Source organism: Cataglyphis hispanica, chromosome 21 (assembly GCF_021464435.1).
Source record: "Cataglyphis hispanica isolate Lineage 1 chromosome 21, ULB_Chis1_1.0, whole genome shotgun sequence".
NCBI lineage: Eukaryota > Metazoa > Arthropoda > Insecta > Hymenoptera > Formicidae > Cataglyphis > Cataglyphis hispanica.
This window is the reverse complement of record NC_065974.1, coordinates 3,026,241-3,038,764: the sequence shown is the minus strand read 5'-3', so window position 1 is coordinate 3,038,764 and position 12,524 is coordinate 3,026,241. Positions and strand designations below refer to the sequence as shown.

Here is a 12,524-nt window from a genome sequence, read left to right as displayed (position 1 = left end):
AGATGAAAAAGAAACAAGATCGAAGAAAGAAGAATAATCGATCGTATACACAAAGTTATTGTTGGGATTGACCCAACATGACATATCATACACGAAGCTATCATAAATTTTAATTTGTCCTTGACCAGAATATGAAAGAAACTTGTTATATTTTTCAATCTTTTACAAGCAATTCAATGTCGGAACATTTTTAATTTCCTGTTCTGTGATATAATGTATGAAACAATTATGCATATATATTTACTAAATAATATCATATTATGATTATCGTTTTGAATATTAAATAAGTGCAATCGATTGTTGTCTATTCAAATATTAATTACTTAATTAACATTAGAGATTACCTAATTAACATTTAGCGCAGAATTACGTGCAACATCTGAGCCGCGATATCCTATCAGCGGTAAATTGCACGAAATAAATTCAAATAATAATGATGTCGATGAAGAGTGCTCTTATCGCTTTTACGTTACAAAGCCGCGTATTAGCAATCGCGAAAAGAGCGTTGCGTCACCGACATCTGATACGATAAACCAACGCGTAAAAAGGGGTTCGATGTTAACGGCTAATCGCATCTTACGGATCACTGCTTATAGCAAAAACATTCAGGGATAAACAGAAATAAAATATGTTCACGAGAGGCATGAAGAAGAAATGATCAAGTGCAAAATTTATTGCAATTCAAATGGATTAACGAATTCTTTTTTTTGCGCCCACCCGATCACAAATCCCGGCTTCAATTCGAATATTCTGTTCTTAAAATTATTTCAGAAGTATCTAATCTAAAAGTTGTATTAAACATTTTGTTATAAAAAAAGTATAATTATTAATATATAATTATTACATAATTAAAATTATTAATTGATGGACTGATCATTGCGTCGCAAATGCAATGATTTAGAATCTTCTGAGCAACTCTTATTTTATTATGCTACTGCTAATCATATTTTTGAACAATCAAAAATATTAGATAACAAAAAAAAAATCAAATTCTTTTTTATGCAAAATTTCGTAAATTAAGAAATAAAAAACTCCACCTAAGATTTGTTATGTTAAAATAAATATTATATGTTTAGAAATTATAACTTAATAAATTTCAAATAAAGAGAGAGATTTACTCCTCGTTTGATCGTTCATCATTTCTAGAATAAATGTATTTATAATAAAATATTTGCATAATAATGGATAATGAGCAAGATTCTTTATAATAAAGTCTAATTATACTGCAAATCTTTAATTCAAGATTTAATTCAAAGATTTAATGAATATTTTCTCTTTCTCGAATGATTACAGAGTACCCGAAGATTAGTACATCTCCAACAATATGAAGGTATGTGCGGCGATAACGCTAGTGCTTGTAGCAAATACGGCATACATCGGTGTCGAGGCATGGGGTGGCCTCTTCAATCGCTTTAGTCCTGAGATGCTCTCTAACCTCGGCTACGGCGGTCACGGAGGCTACTTAAATCGTCCTGGGCTATTACAGGTAAGTGTAGAAGTCTAGAAAAGTGTACCTTTCTTGTAAGAAATTAACCCGCGCGGTTTTTTTTATAATTTGTCCTAAAGACATTTAATTATTATTGCATTTATGTGTTCCGTAAAATCTTTCGAGCTAATCTTTCAAACGTTTTTTTCATCTGCTTTTTGAAATTGATAAAATTTAAAAGAAAATCTGAAAGGTTCTTTAGATGTTTATTTTCAACATTTAAAATATGTTTAAAAAATATTTAAAATATTATATTATTTTTTTGGACCTTTTTCTATAACGTTTAAACGTCAAAGGATCAAACGTCAAGTCAAGATCTCCGGATCTCCAGTAAAAAAGTTTCTAAAAGAAAAGATTAAAAGATTTTTTAATTTTCTTCTCTAACGTTTAAATTATATATTTAGAAAAGAAATACATTTTAAAGATATATTTTATTATACTTTAGATTATTATACTTTAAATATATTTTAAACATTATATTTTAACGTTGGAGATAAAAATATGGAAAACCTTCTAGAAACTTCCCTTTTGATATTTTTAGACGTCAATTATACTTCCTATTATTTAATTTAATTAACCCGCAGTCACGTACAATTGATTTTTCATTTTCTATCCGCGTGCACTTGCTCTTGCATAAACTTGTAAGAACTCTCCCGTGGCCCCGTTTATTTCCCATTTTTCTTCACCTATGAATTAACCTCGAGATTGCGATCCGGAGATTGAGTGAAATTACCCCCACAGCGCGAAACGTGCTGAAATTATTGCTACTGTAAAAATTTTTATTGCGTTTCAACTACGTGATAAATAAATAAAACTATAACGTTTGAACTATACGTTTCGTGGTTATATTCGAAAGCTCGGTAATATCCGCACATATCGCACGATTTATATCTTTATTTATTTACATAAGATAATCTCTTTTGTTGCATAATTAGCAAGCCCGTGCTAACGACATTCTTTTTATTAATAAACGCAGAATTATTATGTTAAAATCGATTTATAATTATTTTGCTATCAAATGTATAATTATTTGAACAATGTGCAAAGTATAAGCAAACAAGTTTATAAATCCGCGAACGAGTACATTTGTCATTTAAATCATATTTGACTTCTCTGTGGAAGAAAAACTCATGCGATAAACATTGATCACGCGAAACTATGAATATGAATGAGTAATACGATTTCAAAATTGATGATTAAATAAACAAGAATCAGCGAAAAAAGAGCTACTTGCAGATTACGTTGCAATTGGATCTTGCATTCAACAAAATTCTTTACTACATATTCGTGTTTAATATTATTCAATTTTAAATTATAGAGTTCTCGACAAATATTAAATCAAATTTCTCTTTTTTATCTGAATTTTTAAGACATCTTAAGTTTAATAAACATTAATATAAGATGGAATAAATTTTTGTACCATCTTTTTTTCGATTTTTAATAAATAATATATAAATATATATATACATATAATAAATAAATAATAAAGAATAATAAATTATTTCATAATGCGATTTTAATATTTGGTCTTGAATATGTTTGCAATTTTAAATAATATATTTTAAAAATCATGAAAAAAAATATATTTTAAATAAAATAATCGCTTTCCTTCTTCTCAGGAGGGATATAGTGGTATATACGGAGAGGGAATCGAACCTACGGAAGAACCTTGCTATGAGAGAAAATGCGTATATAATGATCATTGTTGTCCAGGTTCTATTTGTGTGAATTTCGATGGAGGTAAAGACAATAAAAATTTTTAATAATTTGTAAGGAATTAAATAGATTTTCTAGAATATAATTAAAAATGATAAAGACATTATTTCTCATATGATATCCTATATTATCGATATAAATAATCATGAGCATGATATTCCAGTTACTGGTACATGCGTCTACGATTTCGGTATGAAACAAGGCGAGCTCTGCAGGCGGGATAGCGATTGCGAAACCGGCTTAATGTGCGCCGAAATGTCTGGACGCGAAACAAAATCGTGTCAACCGCCGACCACTTCGAACAAATTATACAGTGCGTTGACAAGCATATTTTATATTTGCAAAATATAAAAAAATATAACGTGCTACGCAAGATTATAAATAAACTTCATCAATAAATAATGTATTGGTTTCCAGATGAGGAGTGCGTTATGTCAAGCGAGTGCGACATCAGTCGTGGACTATGCTGTCAATTACAAAGACGACATCGGCAAACTCCTAGAAAGGTAATAGAATATATCTATTGTTTGAATTGTAAAACATGATTACATATATTTTATTTATTTATTTTTTTTTAATTTAGCCAAAATATTTAATCTCTTTAATAGACTAGCGGAGCTTTTCAAAAATCGTTGTCTATCAAAATTATAATTTTTATTTTTACATAATCATCCTCGATTTTCTCCATCTGTATATGAAAGATAAAATATAAATATCTTATTACATTGATTCATTAAAGCCTTAAAAATAAAATTTTTCTTGACATCACATTTTCAAATAATCTCTCTTAATAATTAAAAAATATTTCGACAGGTTTGCTCGTACTTCAAGGACCCTCTAGTCTGCATCGGTCCGGTAGCGACGGATCAAATAAAGTCCGCGATCCAGTACACCTCTGGCGAGAAACGAATCACCGGACAGGGCAATCGTTTGTTCAAGCGGATGCCGTTCGCCTAAACGTACTTGGCAATACGCGACGGAGGTGACGTATACAATATAAGATAAACTACAAAAAAAATCAAATCCTCCTTTAGTCGTTGTGAGAAGATACCTAGGTCTAAGTTTGTCGACTCGACATTATCTCGATCTCTTTCCTATAGTCCGAACTCTCCTCCATGCCAACGATACATTCGGAAATATGACAGTAGTATAAGAAAATTATGCGGCAAAAATAAAAAACTAAATGTTACTCGGGGAAGTGTTACTTTGGGATTGTTTCTTTTTCGAGTATATAGCGCGACTGAAAACACCTATATAACACATATCATACTAATCCGTAGGTCTCTCTAAGAACAAGAGACACGCTAGCATAGTTGTGTTAAGAGAGAACGCGCTGATAAATAAGAGCGCCATACGACAAAGATGTTTCTTAATGATTTAGAGATAAAATATATACGGGAGAAGTTCTTTATTAGGCGATTTATCTACCGATCTACCGGTTGAGTTTTCCTTTTGGATTGTAGTAAGAGATTAGTGAATCACTTAATTATCCGTGATATAAATCATATATGGTTATAGAGATAAGTATAATAAGTGAGAATAGAGAGAGGCGTGCACAAACGAAGAAGTGAAGAATCTTCATTATCGTCGCGGTATCAACATTGATTATTTTATTCTGTTAATCAACGATATTTTATTACGCTCTAATCAGAATATGTGTTGATCGACGAAGTCTATATTTTGAGAAGTAAAATGATATGTGTGTTTTCAACGACTGCTGATACAACAATGTTGTTGCATCGCAAATGAGGTTTTTCTCAACGATACAAGAAATTTCAATGTCGATATCGCGAATGACAATGTTGTTCGAGTTACACGATGCATTGATAATCTGTACTTTTTACCTGCATTTTCATATATATTTTATACACGTTCGTTACATGACATATATCGCGAAGTTAAAATTTATTTGAGAATATACTTCAAAAATAAATGACGCATATTAATACAGAAATTTTCTCTATGTAAATTTTATATACACATTATATATGATTTTTAAATAGTTCCTCCATAAAAAAAAAGATCCATGCGTTCCTACATGTATGTTATATTAAAATGATAAAATAAATATGTAAAAGATATCGATGGCGAACAATTCCAAAATTAATTCCAAACCTTGAAAAGTCAGCTCGCGTCTTGTGAACTTGTTTTGTGAATATTCTTTAAACTTCTGTGTCATTTCATATGTAAAATACATACACACAAATATTTGACAGAATAAGAAGATGGATAAAATGCAGCTAAAAAGAATAGAGTTATCGTCAATGCATTACAAGTCCGACTTTTATTTTTAGTTGGAGATCGAGGGAGATCCCAACCAGTCCGCGGATGCCAGCCAGTCTTGTAAGATGTAACGAGAGAAACACAATAGCGGATTTAAGGTCTAAATAAAAACAATTGTACACGATTGGAAATAACATTTCTAAGGAAATAATATTTTCAATTTCGAAAACACATAGCAATCGTATTACCTAAAAGGTGAACATTTCAAGTATAAAGCACAGTTATAAATTAGCAGAACGATTTGTGAATCTGTGAAGCCAGTTTAACTTTTTTTAATAGATCCTAAAAAATCCCGTTACCTAAATCCGCTATTGGACATCCTGCTAATTATTCAAACGCACAGATCAAGAAGTATTTGGTCTCTTTTTTTTTTTTCTTTTTTTTTTTTACAAACAATCGTCTAGCGAACGAAACGCGAAGTGTCGTTCGGACAGTCTCAATGACGGAGAAATATTTTCTACAGGGGGAAGAGCTGAAAAAGGCGCAAATATCTTGTAATTCGATCAATGTTTCGAGTTTACTCTTAAAAATCATATTTAGACGTTTACTCGACTATATAACGGACACATTTATCCCTATTCTCCTCTCCAAAAAGAACTTTACACACACACATACTCTATCGGTATGTATATGTATTTGTAATGTAAACCATATCGTGGAGTTGCAAAACGAGACAATTTAAAATATAGGAGGATTACACTGTAAACGATACATATCAAAGAGGGAGAAGTTTTGCTTCGCTAGCTTATATTCAGAGATATATATAGTGTTAGATATATAAATATATATACGATAAATAAAGAAAGAAATACGTTAACTCTTAGTAAAAACAATATAAGTGTGCATATATTGTTCGTTTAAAAAAAAAGAAAATCTCAAATGAATATTTAAAAAAGGAAGTTATTAAAACGAAGATCGCGGAAATCGCTCTTTTCAGTATTAATCGCGGAAATCGCTCTATCGCGTAATAATCTCGTGGAAATCGCTCTAACTGCACTAACATTAATGAAATCGTAATACCAAATACACAATATATATATATATATATATATAGTCTGTGGCTATGTGAAATATTATTCTGTGGAAATTTGTTATAATATTAATCGTTATAACATCGTTTGAAAAAGCGCAATGTTAAATAATCGTTTGAAGGATCGATTGCACGATGTTTTAAGCATAATTGTGGGAGACGCAGTGTTAAGCGTTCTTTGAAATCACGTTCGCATACAGCAACAACAATAGCAAATAACAACAACAAAAACAATGCTTTAATTCCAGTATGCGTAAAGTACCTGTCATCTCTGTTTTATTATTGAAAAGGAAAAACTCTCATTAAATCCTCGCTTTTCACGCGACTGGTGGTGCTATGTGATCGCCAAGAGAGTCCCTTAAAGAGAATCTCTGATTGATATTATCAATTAATTATCTACTAGAGTTCTCGAGTACTTCCCAAACGTTAATCTACCTGTGTAAGGAAACTCAAAACATATCATGCGAAATGCATAATGCATTTAAGAGAGTTCTAAATATGAATGTTAACTATGAGATATAAATATAAATATATATATTATCTTATTGAAATTATATTTTTATCTTTGATCCATATGTATATCTAAGCTCTATATATTTACACAATATTCGTATATTTTCTCGAGGCGTATATATATATATATACTATATATATATATATATATATATATTTATGAAATAACATATGTACACAAACACACACATATACACACACATGTCCGCTCTGTTATATCGCATGTAATGTTCTAATATAAATTCGCACATTTAATAATATTTTTTTTTTTCGATCTTTAATGCGCGATCTTTTTCCTCTAAAATTATTATTTTAAAATTACAAATGTAAAATTATTTTTTTCAACTATTAATCGATTGTCGATTATGTCATCATTAATTTTAATTATAATTTATATGTGTGCAAACATACATGATATATCTTATTTATTATCATAATTTATAACATTTTTCAAGAAATAATAATAATAAATGTATTTCAAATTTTCAAAAAATTTTAAGCAAATTTATCTCTATCTAATTATATATAACACTTAAATATAATCATCTCAGCTTTTCATTGTGCGTATAAAATCAACAATAAATATCCTAAAAATATTTCTCAAAATTAACTTTTATTATTACATGTAAATATGAAACAAAAAATTTTAAATAAATATTAAACCCATATAATTACTTGTGCGATATATATATGTTTGTATATTATATATCTCCTCTCCAGATATAAAATAATATCACAATTGCCTGCAAATATTATATATATATATATATATATATATATATATATATATATATATATATAATGATTTATATTATTTCGTAAATATGTGTGTGTGTGTGTGTGTGTATGTGTTTAATATTATATAACTTTATATATACATTTTATCGAAAATCTCTGTTTCTGCTGTGAAAACATCTCTTTTCTCTTAGTCGGGCTAAGGAAATGATTGAAATGTTATGAACTGCATACAAAAAATACATATCATAGCCTGTAAAACTCTTTGCCTTGTAAGGAAGTTCGAACGCATGTTTGCAAAACACGGAACATGATGTGGTAACGAATAGATACATAACATATATGTACGAGCTATCACAGGTTTTAAGGGAAATTTGGCCACTTGGCCTTGAGTCGAAAGTACCTCTGTCGTAAGAATTAATCCCAGCGTAAAACTTTATGTGTATGACGTATATGTAAATGTATCGTTCAAAATTACAATACTTAAAAAAAAGAGTTCTAATAGCTAAATGTGAAATACATGATGGTGCATATGAAATAAACTGAATATATTTCTCTGTCACTCCTTCTGGCTAAATGTTTTCTCCTCGAATATCCGCTCCTATATGATCGATATTCTCTCCCGAGTTTACATTATTCCAGTCCACAAAATTTTCAAATATTTTTTTTTTTAATATCTTTTTGTACTTACTATCTTGTATGGCGCTCCAATAGACAACCGATCAGACAAGCAATTCTATAAAAAAGAAAAAGAAATCAATAAAATTAGACAAATTATATATATATATATATATATATATATATATATATATATATTTAAATATTAAAATTATACAAATAGATAAAAACATTGTTCGAAAATGACAATAATATCTTCCATATTTTCAATTTTTATTTGTTTTTTATAAAAATTAAAATAATCTGGTAAAAATCAAAAAGAGTAAAAAAGAATTCAACGGTTGTGACCTGCCTTTGATCAAATCCATAAAACGCAATTCTTCCTACGTCAATAATCTTTTTAGACGCATATCTACTTTTTATAGCGCTTCGTGAATACATAACATATCTTTTAGATGTAATTTAAGCTCGTTGTCTCTTCAAAATTATGACGAAAAAATAAAATGTGTAACTGCAAATTACGGAGCACGTCTTCATTGAACCGTGATCTGAAGACGACTGTAAATTCAAACGGTAACGTTCTTCCATCGATCGTTGCTCAAAGATCTAATTTTTTCACACTCTATTTAAACTATACAACATATATATGTGCTAAAATTAGAATTTTAAGGCAAATTTTAATAACTACAAAAATATACAATCATATATATTTATCTCATCTTTTTTTATTTATATAATTTAATTTTTTATTCAAACATTTTTAAATTAATTTCTGCGCCTCCAGCGGGGATGAAAGACATGAGTAGTGCCATCTATCATTAATTTTATTACGTAACTTTTTTCCCTGTGGATAAAATAGTCAACTTATCAAGGTATTTTTTAATAAGCTCCAAATGCAATATGTGTATCTTCAGTATATTGACAATATGAATATTTTTTTCTATATAACAACGCACAACGTATGATGTTATTAAGTTACGAGCCATGAAAATACTTTACAAATGCCTTCATGAATTTTATAATATCGACAGAATAGACAATATAATTCTTTGGAAAAAATTAACAAATAAAACATAACATTTTTTGTCATTCTTACAAATAATATGAAACAATTATATTTTTGTGCAAATATTTAAAATCTTATTGATTGTTGAAACTTTCTAAATAATGATGCTACGTTTGTTTGACAATCAGGTAAGATATATACATACTGAGTTTATTTTTACATAGATGACTATTTTGTGTTACACATAACTTATACATTATACCTTACATTATACCTAACAACTTTTATATTATATATTATTTGCCCTTTAGGATTATTCGACATTAGATGCTATGCCAAACATATGTATGGAGAATTGTGAAATACGGAACTATGATTATTTGGAAAAATGCATCAGTAATCTTGAAAATAAAGATTCTGGGGTAGCACAGAATACCACAAACACCACAGACATTGGTTTACAAGACAACTTGGATGATGTTAATTTGAATAACATTGATTTTCATTTCATGAAAATTGAAAACTTGCTCTTGCAAAATGCCGAAGAATCTAAAAATTATACAAAGAGCAAAGAAATAAAACAAGAAAAGTCATCAGATGTTAATATTTTAACCTCAATTCAAAATTTTGACACTGTGAATCTAGATTTCAATACCTTTCCATGTAATTTAAACAAAGAATCAAATGATATAATAACTATTAACAAGAATGAATCTTATATATTTAACAAAAATCTAACAACTCAATGTTTAGATAAAAAGCCAATAATAGAGAATTATAATTATTCTACCAAACTTCACATAGAGAATAATAATGGAAATGTGCATCCTAATATAAATAAAGATATCAATTTTATGAGTCAAAATGTTACATTCAAAATGAAACATGGAATTAGGATTGATAATCTTCCTCTGGAGTCATCAAATGGAAATGAACAAATTCAAAAGTGTGAACAATGTCTAATGACATTCAGATATAAAAGACATTTAGATCGTCACTTGGAAGGCCATCAAAAAAATAATTGCTCTCATTGTGATGAAAAATTTGCTAGACGGAAGCATCTGGAGGTTCATTTATTTCGTGTGCATGGGGAAAGAGTGGTCAGGCATGCTCATTTGTGTGATGCATGTCCTAAAAGTTTCCCTAAACGTGCTCTCTTGAATCGTCATAGAGCAAAACATAACTACCAAAGTGGTAAAGTCTGTTCCGAATGTGGAGAAATGATAAATGCAAATATAGATAAAAAAGAGCATGAGGAATATCACTGTATAAAGAGGCAATTTAAATGCCAACAATGTTTGCAAACATTTAGTATCAAACAGACATATTTGTCCCATATTCAAAATCACAATAATTATAAATGTCCCAATTGTAATGTCAGTTTTGCATCAAAAAAGAAAGCACATGAGCACTTTAAGGCAATTCATGTACCAAAGTTAAGCAAGTCAGAATCGATAAATAATGGTGGTAAATATTTTTAAAAACTTTTAAATAATAAAATAAAAAAATTAATCTTTCATCATTTATTTAATAATTTTATGTTACAGATCCATATTTTTGTGACAAATGCAGACATACATTTATCAAGAGAGACGACTATCTTCGGCATTTGGAATCTGCATTGCATCTAAGTAAAATTAATAGGGACATTCCTATACGAGCTATATTTTCATGTGCATTCTGCTTGAAAAAATTAATCACGCAAAGAGCTTTGGATCAACACATCAGGCGTATTCATAAGGGCGAAAAGCGATTTGTGTGTAATATATATGGATGTACATTTCAGTGTGCCAGAAGAACAGATCTGGATAGACATAAACAGCTGCATATAGAAGAGCGAAATATCGTGTGCGAGCATTGCGGCAAGACGTTTACCAGCATCAGTATTCTTAAGGATCATGTACTTTATATTCATAATAAAGAGCGCCAATTTATTTGCGAAGTGTGCGGCAAAGCGTTCAAGAGAAACAGTTTACTCAAAAGGCATAAATTGTCACACGAGCAACATCGGCCGTTTGTCTGTATGCAATGCAATACCGCATTTAAACGCTCCCATCATCTCACTCGTCACATGGAAACCTGTCACAGAATTATACTGAAAAAAAAGAAAAAGGTAATGCTTTTTTCAAAATAATTTCACTTAATCTTCATATATATCCAACACAATTATGACTACGAACACAGGTGGTAAAGCTCATGAAAACAGAAGATGGTCATCTTGTGCCAGTGCCAGAAAAGCTAAACAAATTAAGCTGTAATAAAGTTAAAAGTGAAAAAAAGTGTGAATCAACTGTAAAGAACAGGAAGAAAAATTGCTCAATTACAAATATAGATGAACAAGTTATAAATGTTGATCCACCGCTGAAAGTACAGTCACTGTCAAACTCTGAAGAAAACTCTGAATGCTCAAGTCTATCGCTAGAACTCACGAATTTATCTGTTATCGATTTTATTCCACAGATTCTTTCATTAGTAGATATAAATACGGGACAAGTACTTACTGTAGAAGTCGCTAATCCAGAAGTTTTACCTACTGATGAACTCACTGAATTTGGAACAAGTTGTAGTGAATTATTGAATTTACCAGATTATCAAGATATAGAATTTCACAATAGTCTTTTAAATGCCGATCAAACATATTGTACAAACATATCGGAGGACAATATAAATTATTCGGAAGTATCCGAAGTATTATTAGAAAATATCGAAGGTTCGTTCTCTCTTATAAACAATAACGGTAAGATGGAAACAATTGAAAATTATTTAACAAATGATTTTTCACCGTTTCTTAATATTTAAAAATTTGCAGAAAAGAAGAGCTGCATATATATATATATATATATATATATATATATATATATATATATATATATATATATATATGCTTTAAATATACAATTGCATTTGCTCAAACTTTAAGTATACAGTATTGCATTTTACTGAACCCTAATAGAAAGATATTATTACTTCTTTTGTTAATGTCAAGAATGTTATTAAATTTTATAAAATATAATATATTTTTATGTCACAAATTTGTTTAATTAGATAGAAAACTTCTGTTTTTGAAGATGAAAATATGTACTCTCTGAAACAAAATAAGAGAGAAAAAGATCTTATTATTCTTCATATATATAAAA

General features: G+C 29.3%; 4 protein-coding genes across 7 annotated transcripts in view; 2 read left to right on the top strand and 2 right to left on the bottom strand.

The window, feature by feature from the left end:
- LOC126857277 (ITG-like peptide) overlaps positions 1–12,524 on the top strand; it is a 295,970-nt gene that overhangs the window by 614 nt on the left and 282,832 nt on the right. Inside the window, exons 2-7 of one of the 3 annotated variants that reach the window (XM_050606529.1) lie at positions 1,294–1,486; positions 3,106–3,226; positions 3,366–3,515; positions 3,620–3,708; positions 4,016–4,184; positions 5,497–8,325. In XM_050606529.1, coding sequence (XP_050462486.1) covers positions 1,325–1,486; positions 3,106–3,226; positions 3,366–3,515; positions 3,620–3,708; positions 4,016–4,159 — 666 coding nt within the window. In that variant the 5' untranslated portion in view covers positions 1,294–1,324 and the 3' untranslated portion in view covers positions 4,160–4,184; positions 5,497–8,325. Of the gene's footprint in view, positions 1–1,293; positions 1,487–3,105; positions 3,227–3,365; positions 3,516–3,619; positions 3,709–4,015; positions 8,326–12,524 lie in introns of those variants that run through there. The other 2 variants (XR_007688473.1, XM_050606528.1) reach the window with 2 other exon arrangements.
- LOC126857276 (uncharacterized) overlaps positions 1–12,524 on the bottom strand; it is a 100,487-nt gene that overhangs the window by 1,335 nt on the left and 86,628 nt on the right. The window lies entirely within an intron of this gene.
- LOC126857279 (uncharacterized) overlaps positions 1–12,524 on the bottom strand; it is a 136,017-nt gene that overhangs the window by 67,843 nt on the left and 55,650 nt on the right. The window contains exon 2 of the mRNA XM_050606531.1: positions 8,455–8,499. The gene's annotated coding sequence lies outside the window, so the exon portion shown is untranslated. The remainder of the gene's footprint in view (positions 1–8,454; positions 8,500–12,524) is intronic.
- Positions 9,193–12,200, top strand: LOC126857266 (zinc finger protein 493-like). Of its 2 annotated transcripts, none has more exons than XM_050606504.1 (4): positions 9,193–9,575; positions 9,699–10,851; positions 10,935–11,500; positions 11,572–12,200. In XM_050606504.1, exons 1-4 carry the CDS (start codon positions 9,549–9,551, stop codon positions 12,184–12,186), a joined length of 2,361 nt encoding a protein of 786 aa, XP_050462461.1. In that variant the 5' UTR covers positions 9,193–9,548; the 3' UTR covers positions 12,187–12,200. The 2 variants fall into 2 exon arrangements, with proteins under 2 accessions (XP_050462461.1, XP_050462460.1); XM_050606503.1 differs by having other exon boundaries at positions 9,699–10,854.

What these genes read in the sequence shown, in the direction of transcription:
- LOC126857266 (XM_050606503.1), top strand. Translation starts at nt 9,549, where the DNA reads ATGATGCTACGTTTGTTTGACAATCAG. An exon ending in TACGTTTGTTTGACAATCAG is followed by an intron (nt 9,576 to 9,698) that starts GTAAGATATATA and finishes TTTGCCCTTTAG; the next exon opens with GATTATTCGACATTAGATGC. An exon ending in TACTGAAAAAAAAGAAAAAG is followed by an intron (nt 11,501 to 11,571) that starts GTAATGCTTTTT and finishes CTACGAACACAG; the next exon opens with GTGGTAAAGCTCATGAAAAC.